The following is a 13735-nucleotide window of genomic DNA, read 5'->3' as shown; positions in this document are numbered from 1 at the left end:
GTTTCAGTTTGCTGTGCTGAGACCTCATGGTTGGAGAAATCTCCTGATCCAAGTCCAGCGAGCGCATCACACCAGGAGACACCCACGACAGGGACTTGTGGCAGCACGGACGACCACCCCCTCCGTTACCATCACAGTCCCATTGTCACCACCTTTCTGGAGCTGTGATCTATTCCATGCCAGTGGTCACCCGAACTGATCCTGCTCAGACGTTCACAAGTCAAGTTTATTAACAAACAAGTGTTTGACTTCTCCGTAAAACAATCTTGGTAGAGATTTTGGTGCCGGTGCGTCATCGCCGTCGCCGCCCCTCCAGCAGCAGAACCACCAGACGGTTCTTCAGGGAGGGAAGCCTGGAAGCGTAGTGCATCTTCAAGACCGTTGCCACCCGAGTGTGTAGTCGACCGAGACTCGGCAGAGAGTTGCAGTCGGGAACGTTGAGCAGGGTGTGGAACAGGTCCAGCCACAGCTCACTGTGAGGAATCCTGGAGGCACACAGGAACAAACACAGTGCTCTCTTGAACCTGCCTCCAGCCGTGCGCACGTCAGCAGCTCACCTTCTGAAGGTGGCGTTGGTCCTCCAGACACCGCCATCCTGGACCACTTTCATGTAGGTACCAAACAGCAGACAGAAGACAGTGCCTGCGATGCCAAACAGGTCCGTCTGAAAGACACGGTGAGGAGTGAGAAGGGGCACAGGAGCCCACATGCTCAGACAGACCTGATAGTTCCACGGACGACCACTCAGCATCTCTGTGCACTGGAAGCCTGATGTCTCGCACTTTGCAGTGAAGGCGGTTCCTGCTGGAAACAGCCGCAGGTCAATGCTTTGACCAAAGTCTATCAGGACCAGACCATGGTCCAGGTTCTCGGGGTCCAAACACTGGTTGTCCAAGAACCTAAGACAAGACAAACAAGTTACAGCAACGCTGCAGCACCTGCAGGCGCTTGTGTGGGCCAGACTGACCTCTGACCCAACAGAAAGTTGTCTGGCTTCACGTCGGCGTGGACGATGCCTCCTCGGTGTAGAGTCTCCAGAGTGCTCAGGATACAGCAAGTGAAGTAGAGGACGAGCGGCTGCGCCATGACTCGGTCACTTGTGGACCTGTAGAGGTTGATGGCGTCCTGCAGGCCACACACGCTGGTTAGTCACGTGACTCCCGAACACCCCGCCAGAGCCGTGCGTACCAGTAGCGTGCCACAGTTGTGCAGGTCGCCCAGAAGCACGCTGCCATTGTCAAACATGTGGGCAGCACTCATGCGAGCGAACAGGTGGCGCTCTGGCGCCAGCAGACGGGCGTCCAGCTGGGTCTGGATGTAGAACTCCCAGGGGTTGGCAGGCTTCTGGACCTGCATGGTGTGAGACACCGTCACATGGATGACCTGAATGAATCCAGACCCAAGGTCACTCACTTTCAGAACCATCTTCTGAGAAGTCATAAGGTCCGTGGCCTGGAACACTTTAGCGAAGGCTCCTTCTCCCAAAATGCAGTCGACGCACAGCGACACCGATCCTGCCCGGGAGACGGCTTGTGCATCAGAACGTGCTGGAAGAACCGGGTCGGCGGCTCACGTCAGACTCTCACCAATGCTGATGGTCATCTTGGGTTTAATATTAGGGATGTTGCGACTCCAGGTGACACAGTGTGGGTGAGCAGAGAGAGGTGGCTTCATGGCAGCCAGAAGGTCGGAGATCAGCTGACTGTCCCAGGGATCCTGCACGAGGTGAGCTGCAGATGGATCTCTCACAGAGCGGCCCTGCTGCATCGGATTGATGGGCACGTAGGCACACGTGAGAGACCTCTGAGCCGGGCTCATGGGCACGTCGACACACTGGCCAGACCTCTGAGCCGGGCTCATGGGCACGTCGACACACTGGCCAGACCTCTGAGCAGGGCTCATGGGCACGTCGACACACTGGCCAGACCTCTGAGCAGGGCTCATGGGCACGTCGGCACACTGGCCAGACCTCTGAGCCGGGCTCATGGGCACGTCGGCACACGTGAGAGACCTCTGAGCCGGGCTCATGGGTACGTCGGCACACGGGCCAGACTTCTGAGCCGGGCTCATGGGCACGTGGGCACAGGAGAGAGACTTCTGAGCCGGGCTCATGGGTACGTCGGCACACGGGCCAGACTTCAGAGCCAGGCTCATGGGCACGTGGGCACACTCTGCCAGACAGTCTGGCTCATGGCGCAGCATCTCAGGGTCTCTGCTGACTAAGGGCCAGGCTGGCTTCAAGTGGCTCTGTGAGCTGTGTCCAACAGGATGCGGACTGGTTGTTGATCTTTCCTGGTCCTCCTTGGTGGCCACGCTTTTGCTCCCTGGACAGAAGGATGACTCTGGCAGAGGGTGAACTTGGTTGCCAGGGAGACATTGGGGGCTGGTGTAGACCTCCCAGCTGGACCCAGCCGTCCTGGAGGACTCGCACGTTCCAAGAGTTTGCTCTCTGAAGGACAGCAGAGCTGGAGGAGGAGCCATATTGAGGGACGAGGCTACCAAGTAGTGAGGAGTGGAACCTTCCGCCACAATGGTCCCCAGGGTGTCAGCCATCTGGACCTGCTGACCTGGACCTGAGACACCAAACCAGTCGTCCACCGGACTCTGCTCTATGATTGGACTGTTTGTGCAGATGGTTATCAAACAGTGAGAGCAGGAGGAGGAGGAGGAGGAAGAGGAGGAGGAGGAAGAGCAACACACCTGAGTTTCCTGGATGGTCGCCGGGTGAAGGCACCATACGCACCGTCAATGCAACTGTTGGTGTCTGCCGGGAAGGAAGCACGTGACGGTGATGAGGTTGTGTAGTGTGTGGGAGGGGGTGTCAGAGGAGACATACCTGTGGCGGTGTGGAGCACGGCATTGACCGGGGTCTTGTGTGTGAAGGGCGTGGACATCAACTCCGGCCCCATGGCAAAATCACTGGTGCTGTTGGGACATGGCGCCAGCGAGTGCAGCGAGTTGTAGCCAGCCCCCCACGTGGTCTCCTCTGAGGTCAGATCTGAGGAAGTCACCTGACACACAGGAAGCGATGAAGATTTCCACCAGCACATGAAACGGCTTCATCACTCACAGTGGTGCCTCCTGGTCTGCTCACAGGGATCGGTGCCAGAACTTTGCTGCTCCTGCTCCTGCTGTTCGCACAGGCAGCTGCTTCAGCTCTGACCAGGAAACATCAGTCAGTTTGACTCTGGACCACAGCTTTGAGCCAGAGACCGCATGGAGATGTGTGGCTTCACCCTGCATTCTCCTTGTCCTCCTCGTCCTGAAAGATGGTGAATGGTTTGGCAGCAGCTGGCTGAGTGAGCGCTGCACCAGCGGGACCTTCAGAAGCAGAAGGAGCGTGAGGGGAGAGCGAGCTGGGGCCACAGAAAGGGAAGGCCGCACTCACCACATGCTGGGAGGAGGGAGGAGCTGTTGAAGGTGTCGCTCAGCAATGTCGGCGCCTGAAACATGTCCATGATCAAGTCTGGAAGGGAGAGAAAAGACACCGCGCATGAGCGACAGGCAGGAGAGCAGCAGCCCACCGGATGTCACTTCTCACCCAGAGCTTCTCGGGTGTTGACCGTGGGGGACGGCAGAACTCTGGAGGGCGTGGCCCCGGCAAATCCAAAGGAGGTGTTGGGGGTGACGTGAGACAGGTTGGCAGCTCCATCCTGGGACACTGGGAGCCAGAGCACGGCTGTCACTAAACACACAGGCTAACAGGTGAGCCCTCCAGCAGAAGGAGCACTGACCGTTCAGGTTCTCGTCCAGGTCCGGAGACGAGTCGCAGCTGTCGACACAAGGCACGGACACGGTCATGGCAGTGCAGTACAGTACAGGACAGGAGGAGCTCAGGCAGAGTGAATACTCACTGGCTGGCACCAGGCAGTAGAAGACCCTGGGCGGGTCTGAGACCTGACCCGGCGACCACATTAGCCTGCAACACAACAGTGAGAGCTCAGAAGCTACACCTGGGCTGACCTTTGCCCTTGATAGCTGGGGCAGAATCAGGCCGCAGGTGGTCACCTTCTCCGCTGTCAAACTCACTGTTGGGGCTGAATCTGGACAGGTGTCCAGCTGATGCTGCACCTCCTGCAGCTGAGACTGGAGCTGCCTGACAGCCAGCTCCGCCTGCTGGACCAGCCGCTCTCCTGCAGCAGGGTTGAGTCTGGGTTAGAGGAGGTGAAGGTGGACCACCTGGGAGGTCTGACCTCCTGGCGAGTCCACAGCACATCTACTGACCATTCTCTCGCTCTTCCTTCTTTCTCTGCTCCTGGATCTTGCTGAAGTAACACTTGGCCCGGACTTCCTCAAAACTAAGTTCAGAACCATCGCAGTCCAGTCCAGGGGCCGAATACGCCGACACCGTCTGAGAGCTGGCGCCAGAGATGGCCGGGAGCATCTCTGAGCGGGAGGTGCTGTGGAGGCACAGAACCCAGCCATTTGTCTTCACCTTGGTCTACAAAGTCAAATGCTACAAGACTGGACTCACATGATTATGGTTCGAACGGTTGCAGGTTTGGAGGGAAGCTCGGCAGGGGCCTGAAAATACAGGAGTTTTTTTTAAAAGAGAGAGCGCAAACATTGGCACCAGCCAATCTTAAAAGGCTCTTCAACAACTCCTTGTGTCACATGACTCCGAGTAACGTGACACGATGATTCCGCTGAACAACATTTGAATCACAAATGAGTTTCAGTTAAATACAAGTGCCAGGGACATTAGGATTCACCAAGGATCCACACTGTTATCGCAGTGATGAGCCCTGGAAATGCAGACGCCACAGACGGTCAACACCGGGGTCAGAGATTTGAGGTTGTTCACGCCCAACTGAGGAGTTCAGCAGGTCTACAGCTGTCTGCACGCCAAGTAAACATTTGCTCAAGCTCAGGTCTGACTGAGCTCAGGTCTGACTTGCACCTACCCGCGGCTCTCTGAGCACGACCCTCTGGTTGTGGAGCTGAGAGTTCTGTAACGGGTTCCGACCTGCTAAAGCAGCACACATCATGAATGAGGAATCCTGAAGCAGAGAACTGTCAAAGCTCTCACCTGGAAGTGCGGTCTGGACCCGTGCTCTGCCTTCAAACATGCTGCGGATGAAAAGGATAAACACACGTGAAAGAGCTATGAGGACGACATGCGCTCCCTTCACTGACATGCTCAGAACTTACGACTACAATGGACATACATGTGCTCTCTGACTGTGTGGAAGATCTGATGTTGGTTCTGAATTCACCGAGCTGGAACTAGTGTGGAAACTCAAGCCTCTCTACAGAGAGCCGAATGGCCAGAAACGTGTGGTGGCCTATGGTAGGAACCCAGTGCAGTAGACAAAATAGAAATAATACATGCAACTACAGTACTTTTGAAGTCATGCTCCTGAGGGCCAGAAGAGTAAAAAAAAAAAAAAACAAAAAAAAAAAAACAAAACAGAAAGTCTCTCCGTTAAAAAAAATAAAAATAAAGCTGCAGCTCTGTGCATGTGTGAGTGGGCGTGTTTTGCCATACTTGAGAGTACCAAGTCTCGACAAGCCACTTTCTGGTGAGGACATTTTGGCCTGTCCTCACAAGTGTTAGAGGATAAAAGTAGCTTAGAATAACTGGGTTTCCGTTTAGTTCAGAGTCCTGGTTATGGTGAGCCATTTGTTTTGGATGGTTAAGTAAAGGGTGAGTGAGAGGCTGGGTAAAGGGCGATGGCCATGTGAGGTCTGCACAAAAGTAGCAAAACAAACGTGTGTGTGTGTGTCCGTCCGTCCGTCCGTCCATCCGCTTCTCCACTGTCAGGTCGTGGGGGCAGCAGCAGCTTCAGAAGGTGGTGCCAAACGCCCTTCTCCTGAGCAACATCCACCAGTTCTGACTGGGGGGTACCGAGACGCTCCCAGGCCAGAGAGGAGATCTCATCCCTCCACCTGGTCCGAGGTCCACCCCTCTGTCTCCTCCCAGCTGGCCGTGATTTGAGAGATTTGGCTTTTGGCTCAGCTCTCTCTCGCTCTCTTCTCATACAACAGGGTGGTAGAGTGACTGCAATGCAGCTCCCTTCCGCCATCGATTTGCCGACCGATCTCCAATGTGTGTGTGAGAGTGTGTGGCTGCCAAATACCGGTACTCCTGAAGCAGGGTCTCTGCTGGCTGGGCCTGGTTTTCCATGGCTTTCTTGTACACAACATCTGCCTGCTCCCTCAGGCCCTTCCGTTCCAGGTCCTGGGCCCAGGCCAAGTAGAAGGACGCCGTTCTGGTTCCAACGCCACGACTGAATACGTGGCTGAAGAGCACTGCGGGCTCAGCGTAGTAACTGGCCTGAAGACCAAACATGAGTTAGGCTCTTTGCCTTCACATGAGAGAAGCCTGGGTCCAAGATATTTACACATCTGATGCAGTAGTTGACAAATCTGATGTCGTTAGCGTATTGCTCGACGTTCAAGAACCTCTCCACCAAGCGGTCAAACACCTGCCACATGCCTCCCTGCTCGGTGGGCTTCTTCTCCAGGTACTCCACAAACCTGAGATCAGGTGGCACAGTCGCACCATGACTCACACAGAAGAGGGAAAGAAAAAACACAGTCACTCTGCCGGGACTCACCTGTCCCACAGAGCCAACGGGTCATCTCCTGTGTAGGAACTCAAGGAGCCTTCAAAATGCCTGCAACCAGAGGGTGAGGAGTTTCTAAGGTGAGGCCGCCTCAACCGAAGGGGTGTCGATTTAGGCGACAGCACGACTGGCGCAAGATGAAGAAAAGACGAGCGCCAGTAAAGTGACCGAGTCGACGGTAACATCGTTGAAACTCGACGACCTCGTCTGAGCCTCTAAGACTCTCCTGGCCCGCTGGATGCATTGTTTTTCCACTCACCGTAAATGCGCAGTCACGTCCATGACGTCGACGAGCGGCCTGTGTGTCTTACTAATCCCTGGAAAAGGATCGTTATTCTGGCATCGTCGAAACAGCCGCAGTGTGCGTGTGTTAGCTTCTAGCCGAGTTACTTCCGCCCAATTCAAAATTGGCGCTCGGCAACAGCACTGAGGTTGAGAGGAGGCTCCGCCCCGGAAGTACGTCCACGGGCCCGTTCACGCGTCGCAGGGAAACCCCTCACCCCGAGGCCTCAGCCATTTTGTTTTTCCGGGAGAGAAGCGGTTGAGCTGGGTCGGTACTGACGACTCCGTCCACGCCTGAGGTTCAGACCCCGCGTCCAGGATCACCATCGCCACGGACGACCCTCGACGTGAACTCACTTTTAACGAGCCAAGGTAGGAACCTTGTCGCAGCCCGTGCGGCTCCGGCGCTAACATGGCATCCACTCGGCGAGCCGGCGTTTGTGAAGGGAATGGGCCCGTGGTGGAGAAGGCGAGGGTTGCATCTGCCAGAAGTGTCATCCGTCCATACTGCGTCCTTCGTCCAAAACAATTTAGCGAACGTTATTGTTCCGCCGATCTGACTGCGCGGCAGGCTCGGTTAACAGGGGCTGTGAGCACTCATGCTAGCGTTAGCCGCTAGCGGCATGCTGCTGCTAGCATCATGGGTATTTTGAGAAAGTACATCTACCTTTACTGGGAACTGTAGTTGCAGAGTTCTGTTTAGATCAGCAGCGGCGCCGATGAGCGAGGTTGCGCGGAATGTTTAGTGGTCGATGCGTCCGTTTGGACGAAAGCTTCGAGACGTCCTGATTTAGGACGGATGTTGTTGCCATCTTTCTTTTAAACTGTTGGACTCGGATTCAAAACAAACACGTATCTGTTGAGGTCCGATTGAGATGTTAGATGTGCTCGTTCATTCCCTTTCCACCGCTTATTCCGTGTGTTGAGGAGACTTGAAGTACTAGTAATTGAACGGCGTGGCTTGACTGCGATTTGCTCCAACTTGTTGGTGCTTTAACTACTTCCATATCTTGTGGGCTCCGCCTTGTCTTGTCCGCTTTTGAGTCATTTTATAGTGAAACGTCTTTTATTGGAAGCAACATGAAAGGTTCAAGACTTGGCACCCTCCTGCATGTCGACTGCACACAGGACACTGACAGGAGGCATGTGCTGTCCAACACACACGTGCGTGCAGAACACTAACAGATGGTCAGTATCAAACCAAGCAAGTGTGTGTTGTGGTCCACCTACACGGGCGTTGCTGCTGGAATCCAGAAGCAAGGACAAACGCAGAAAGTAGTCGCAAAGTTACGACAAGCAGCGTTCTTGCATTTCTGCCTGACTTCAATTTGAACAGCATATATGGAAGTGTTCATATGAATGTTTTGGAATGACTAAGATTGAAAACTTCCTCACTGGCTGAGGACACGAGGGCAGCTGTGCTGTACTAGTGGGAGCATAACAGAGACCAGAACAGAGGCGGATGCATGTGGCCAACTCAGATTCTGAGAATCATTTGCTGAAACAGAAAGTGCTGCAGAAGCCACAGTGGCTCTGATCGCTCCACATGTAGCACATAGTGGTAGGTTGTCGTGTCCCGAACGTGGTGGAGGTATTGGCAATGTGAAATGCTTTCAGTGCGGCCTGGATTCAGTGCGAGGGCACAGAGACGCGGGTGGGTACCCACACTGGACTCCCAAGCATCTGACACCACCGCACACGCATGGTCACCGCCATATACACCATGTAGTAGGTCCAGCTGCTGAGAGTACTGGAACTGGCTAGTGTTTCTTTTTCACTCGTGGTTGGTCAAAATGTGCATATACATTGAGTGAAATAGGGATGGAGGGGTGGCACAGAAACGTCTGTTGTTCATTTTAGCCAGAACAACTAATTTGACGTCAAGAATATCTAGGTGGAACAGTGTCAGTCTACTTGTATGAGACAATTTTTGACGCATATTTTGAACCTAATGCATTAGTGTTCAGTGAAGCCTGTATTTAAAGGGTTGATAGACAATTGAATGGCTTATTGCAGTTTACACATTTTCCATTCCTCGATGTGAATTATGCAAGTTGCTACATTCCCATCACTATTTTGTGTAAACTCTTACAGTCACCGTGTGTAATCTCCTCAGGGCAGATACACGGGTGGATCACAGTAAATTGTGAATAACATTCTAACGTCACTCTTCATTGGCTGATTTCAAGCGGAGCGAGGGCCAGAGTGTATTTGTCATATGAGAATAGGCAAGTGTGGAGCCGGTGACCGCCCTCGTTTTCAGTAGAGTTGACAGCCCCGTTAAAACCTGTAGTGCACTGAATCTGCAGGATACAGCCACGGAACAGTGTACTAGGTATTGGGTGCTACTGCGAGTGAGTACTTGACAGGTACCGTGAAATGGGCCAATATTGGAGCATATGACTTTGTCTCCAACTATTCTCAAGCTACAACCTTTTGGAGTAATGATATCAAATGCTTCATTAAAAAAACTCCGGCGTCCAACAGTATGGTAGTCGCTATAGTTGCTGCCTTGCACCAAGCAACCTTTTTTTACCTCTAGTTTTGCCATCAAGTGTCTGGGGGTTTGCCTGGCAGACACCTGTTGGTGTGGCCGACAAAGCTGTTCAAAATGTTGCTGTATCTCAGCTCCCTGTTGTCAGGATTCATGATTCACTTTTTTGAATCTTCTCTACACTCTCTTCTCTACGCACCTTATGTGGTGGAACAAGTCTAATTGCTGTTGATAACTGACTGCGAGTCACTTTGAGGCAGCATCGTATTTCCTTGCCTGTTTTTGGTTTTTATTAGGGACCCTGGGGATGGGCAGTAAGGCAACAACAATTCACCAGAGATTTTGCTATTGTGCTGCTAATGATAAACCTCACGCCGAGTATGTTCTGTTGGACATGTTGGAGCCACCAGCTTCTGTATCGAGAGCCCAGCGGTTCAATGGAGGAGTTAGGCGTTACTAAAGTCTTCTGTCCTCTGCATCACTGGGGTCGCTCTCATCATCATTTGTTGTGTTGAGATCTACTGCTTCACGCCTCGTCGAACCCTCCCGTGTTGGTCACCTGACAGACCGCTTTATTTGTGGGTTGGAGTCAGCCCACTGCGTCTCTGAGCAGTTGACTGTCACTGTGGAAATAGGATGTGAATGAATGGTCATTCATGGAGATGGTGTTCTTGCATTAACCATGAGTGTGTCGCAGATGGCAACGGAGCATGTGAACGGAAACGGCACGGAGGAGCCCATGGACACGGCGGCCAGCCGTTCTGAACACTTCGCTGCTCTGCTGGAGGCCGGCCTGGGCCAGACGGTGGCGGAGAAGCTGGATGAACTCTACCTGGCTGGTGAGTAGGACCCTCTGCCGCCACCCGCAGAGGCATCGGGGCTTTTCACCCTCCGGTTATCTTCTGCAGGTCTGGTCTCTCACAGTGACCTGGATGAACGGGCGCTGGAAGCCTTAAAGGAGTTCAACGAGGAGGGCGCGCTGCAGGTTCTGCTCCAGTTCAAAGAGAGCGACCTCTCCCATGTGCAGGTGAGCGTTGCAGGTCGCCTGTCACGCCCCGCGCCGTGGCTCTCAAACGTCTCTCTGCCTGGCCCAGAACAAAAGTGCCTTCCTGTGTGGCGTGATGAAGACGTACCGACAGAGAGAGAAGCAGGGCACCAAAGTCACCGACTCCACCAAAGGACCGGACGAAGCCAAGATCAGGGAGCTGCTGGACAGAACCAGGTACACACTGGACGTGACCACCGGACAGAGGAAGTACGGCGGTCCCCCACCTGACACGGTCTACTCTGGAGTCCAGCCCACACTTGGCACGGAGGTACTGGCCGGCAGGTGGAGCGCTCGGTCGGTCGTGCTGGTCTGTCCCTAACGCAGATGTTCCTCAGATCTTCATTGGGAAGATTCCTCGTGACTTGTTTGAAGACGAACTGGTTCCCCTCTTTGAGAAGGCCGGGCCCATATGGGACCTGCGACTGATGATGGACCCTCTGAGTGGCCTGAACCGCGGCTACGCCTTCGTCACCTTCTGCACGAAAGACGCGGCGCAGGAGGCCGTCCAGCTGGTGAGTCCCGTGAGCCACACCAGCCCGGCCCACCAGGGTTGTTGACTGCTCTTTCTCTGCAGTGTAACAACCACGAGATCCGACCCGGCAAACACATTGGCGTCTGTATATCTGTCGCCAACAACCGACTGTTTGTGGGCTCCATCCCCAAAAGCAAGACCAAGGAACAGATCGTGGAGGAGTTTGCCAAAGTCACAGGTGGGTCTGTCTAACCCCCGGCCTTGGCTCCGCCCTGGCCCCCGGCCTCAACTCCGTGTCGCCCCGCAGAGGGCCTCAGCGACGTCATCCTCTACCACCAACCGGACGACAAGAAGAAGAACCGCGGCTTCTGCTTCCTGGAGTATGAAGACCACAAGACGGCGGCGCAGGCTCGGCGGCGCCTGATGAGCGGGAAGGTGAAAGTGTGGGGCAACATCGTGACGGTGGAGTGGGCCGACCCCATCGAGGATCCTGATCCGGAGGTCATGGCAAAGGTAGGCTGAGCCTGTCCCTGCCTTAGGTGGCTGGTCTAGCGTGGTGCGCCCTCTGACCCTGCAGGTGAAGGTGCTGTTTGTGCGGAATCTGGCCAACGGCGTGAGCGAGGAGCTGCTGGAGAAAAGCTTCAGTCAGTTTGGCAAGCTGGAGCGAGTGAAGAAGCTGAAGGACTATGCCTTCGTCCACTTCGAGGAGCGCGACAGCGCCGTGAAGGTATGCGGCGCCCGGGCCAGCCTCCCAAGCTGCGGGAACCCAGCTGATTGAATGTGGGCTGGCAGGCGCTGGAGGAGATGAACGGGGCGGAGCTGGAAGGCGAAGCCATCGAGATCGTATTCGCCAAGCCTCCAGACCAGAAGAGGAAGGAGCGCAAGGCTCAGCGCCAGGCCGCCAAGACCCAGATGTGAGGCGGCCGCCGTGTCCTGGGTGCCCGCCCCCACCCCTTCTCCTCCCACTCAGCCATGTCTTCTCTCCTGTCTTCCTCAGGTATGACGACTACTACTACTACGCCCCCTCCTCGCACATGCCGCCGCCGGGCCGAGGGCGGGGTCGAGGTGCCAACCGCGGCGGCTACTCCTCCTATGCGCCAGACTACTACGGCTACGAGGATTACTATGACTATTACGGCTACGACTACCACAACTACCGCGGCGGTTACGAAGACCCGTACTACGGCTACGATGACTTCCAGACCTCCAGCAGGGGGCGCGGCGGCAGAGGGACTCGTGGCGGAGCTTCACCAGCCCGGGGACGCGGCGGTGCCGGAGTGCCTCGAGGTAGAGCCAGCTTCCCTCAGCGTGGCGTTCCGGGAGCGGTCCGAGGAGGCCGGGGAGCCAGAGGAGGCATGCCACCGCGAGGGCGAGGAGGGGTACGTGGTGTTCGGGGCGGCCGCGGTGGAAATGTAGGAGGAAAGCGCAAAGCTGACGGGTACAACCAGCCAGATTCCAAGCGCCGGCAAACCAATAATCAGAACTGGGGCTCTCAGCCCATCGCTCAGCAGCCGCTGCAGGGCGCCGATCATTCCGGCAACTATTCTGGGTACAAATCTGAGAGCCAGGAGTTTTATCAGGATTCTTTTGGGCAGCAGTGGAAGTGAACCCCTAGCTCCTCCTCCTTTTCTCTCTTTTTTTTTTTTTTTTTTTTTTTTTTGTGTCTTGATGTAGAGACTTGATCTGATTGGCTGAGCGGAGCGGCGGCACACACTCTTGTACATATTTTAATACTGGCTTGGACTCACACACTCCAGCAGCTCGTTTTTAAGACCCTGCCTCACATTTTAAATCCCCCTTTAGATTTTGTGCCCGAACTTTGGCGTCATGCCGGTGTGAAGAAACGACACTTGTATTCCACAGCCAGGACCATTTGGACTTTTGTATGGCCGTGTTCTTTTGTTGGCAAGAGGAACCTCAGTCCACTCTGGCTTCTACCTTCTGGCTTGTATCTGCTGTTTGTCTGCTCTAATAAACGCACACACTCGTGTACGAAAAACCACAACACTGTGTTGCACATTCATGTTTCGGCAAATGCTCTTTCAAATTCCTTCAAATTAAAAGCTCCTTGAGGAGGAAGTAGGACCAAGGTTTGCCGAAGTCGGCCTCGCTGTGGCGCCGCCGCCGTGCATGCGGTCACGCTGTCTGTGACATCACCGCCATGACTCCAGCCCTAGTCATCCGACACTTGGACTCGTCACTGGTGCTCACTAACCCCGCATGCTCACCTGCTTGTCGCTACAGCCACGCCCCCTCGCACCTCCTCCCTCCCCTCTCCACCCCATCCCTGCTGGTCCAGATCTGCTCGTGCATGTCGCTCGCCGTCGCTGTGCTGATGTGTGTGATGACGCTCGGTGGCCACCTGGTTTCTAACTGCTTCTTCTGTTACCTGGCTAGCAGGGGCAGGGGGTCCCCACTGGTCCCAACACATCTCCGTGAAGAGCCAAGCCCGTCTGGCGTCGCTGGCTGCAGGTGGACGGACAGACCGACGGACCGACGGCCGGATGGTAAGACCGGTTCCGACACTGTGACTCTAACTCCGGGTTCTTAAAGCTGCCTCCTCGCCGTGGTCCCCACTGAGAGGCTCCGGGCTACCTCAGAGTTCACGACTCGCCGCTGCCAGAGACTTGACTCCGCCCCCTGCCCCACACCTCCACTCAGCAGGAGCGGCGTGTGGCGCCCACCGGAGGAACGACCATCGGGAAGAATCCGCTGACGCGGGTCATGTCACCGGTGTGAAATGTGTGTAAACTGATGCCAGCGGTTTGTCAGCGTGTCATGTGACCTGGTGCTTGTTTGGTCTGGATCTGACCAACATGTTTATGTTTGACCCGTCCAGGCCCGGAACCTTTTCTGGACTTGTTTTTCAA

General features: G+C 55.0%; 2 protein-coding genes across 9 annotated transcripts; one reads left to right on the top strand and one right to left on the bottom strand.

Annotated features, from left to right (window-relative positions):
• Window positions 1-140: 140 nt before the first annotated feature.
• Window positions 141-8056, bottom strand: bub1 (BUB1 mitotic checkpoint serine/threonine kinase). Of its 4 annotated transcripts, XM_053881888.1 has the most exons (25): window positions 7519-8056; window positions 6829-7365; window positions 6561-6620; window positions 6345-6480; window positions 6081-6277; window positions 5030-5070; window positions 4905-4969; window positions 4475-4524; window positions 4225-4400; window positions 4009-4133; window positions 3855-3919; window positions 3735-3772; window positions 3542-3661; window positions 3389-3466; window positions 3237-3321; window positions 3071-3158; window positions 2837-3011; window positions 2701-2764; window positions 1587-2620; window positions 1414-1514; window positions 1189-1350; window positions 968-1125; window positions 722-899; window positions 558-664; window positions 141-485 (listed from the first exon to the last, which is right to left on the bottom strand). In XM_053881888.1, exons 2-25 carry the CDS (start codon window positions 6849-6851, stop codon window positions 293-295), a joined length of 3519 nt encoding a protein of 1172 aa, XP_053737863.1. In that variant the 5' UTR covers window positions 6852-7365; window positions 7519-8056; the 3' UTR covers window positions 141-292. The 4 variants fall into 4 exon arrangements, with proteins under 4 accessions (XP_053737863.1, XP_053737862.1, XP_053737865.1 ...); XM_053881887.1 differs by having other exon boundaries at window positions 6829-8056; XM_053881890.1 differs by having other exon boundaries at window positions 142-485; window positions 4030-4133; window positions 6829-8055.
• On the top strand, window positions 7054-13667 carry LOC128768772 (heterogeneous nuclear ribonucleoprotein Q-like). Of its 5 annotated transcripts, none has more exons than XM_053881923.1 (11): window positions 7054-7223; window positions 10043-10184; window positions 10254-10372; window positions 10440-10661; window positions 10729-10905; window positions 10968-11103; window positions 11173-11378; window positions 11443-11592; window positions 11658-11779; window positions 11863-12152; window positions 13266-13667. In XM_053881923.1, the coding sequence occupies exons 2-11, from the start codon at window positions 10043-10045 to the stop codon at window positions 13394-13396; spliced, it is 1695 nt and encodes a 564-aa protein (XP_053737898.1). In that variant the 5' UTR covers window positions 7054-7223; the 3' UTR covers window positions 13397-13667. The 5 variants fall into 5 exon arrangements, with proteins under 5 accessions (XP_053737898.1, XP_053737896.1, XP_053737897.1 ...); XM_053881921.1 differs by having other exon boundaries at window positions 7055-7223; window positions 13263-13667; XM_053881922.1 differs by having other exon boundaries at window positions 7055-7223; window positions 11863-12244.
• The last annotated feature ends 68 nt before the right edge of the window (window positions 13668-13735 follow it).

The sequence above is a fragment of the Synchiropus splendidus genome, chromosome 12 (assembly GCF_027744825.2).
Source record: "Synchiropus splendidus isolate RoL2022-P1 chromosome 12, RoL_Sspl_1.0, whole genome shotgun sequence".
Taxonomy (NCBI): Eukaryota; Metazoa; Chordata; class Actinopteri; order Syngnathiformes; family Callionymidae; genus Synchiropus; species Synchiropus splendidus.
The sequence above is the reverse complement of the archived record's forward strand: the minus strand, read 5'-3'. Positions and strand labels throughout refer to the sequence as shown.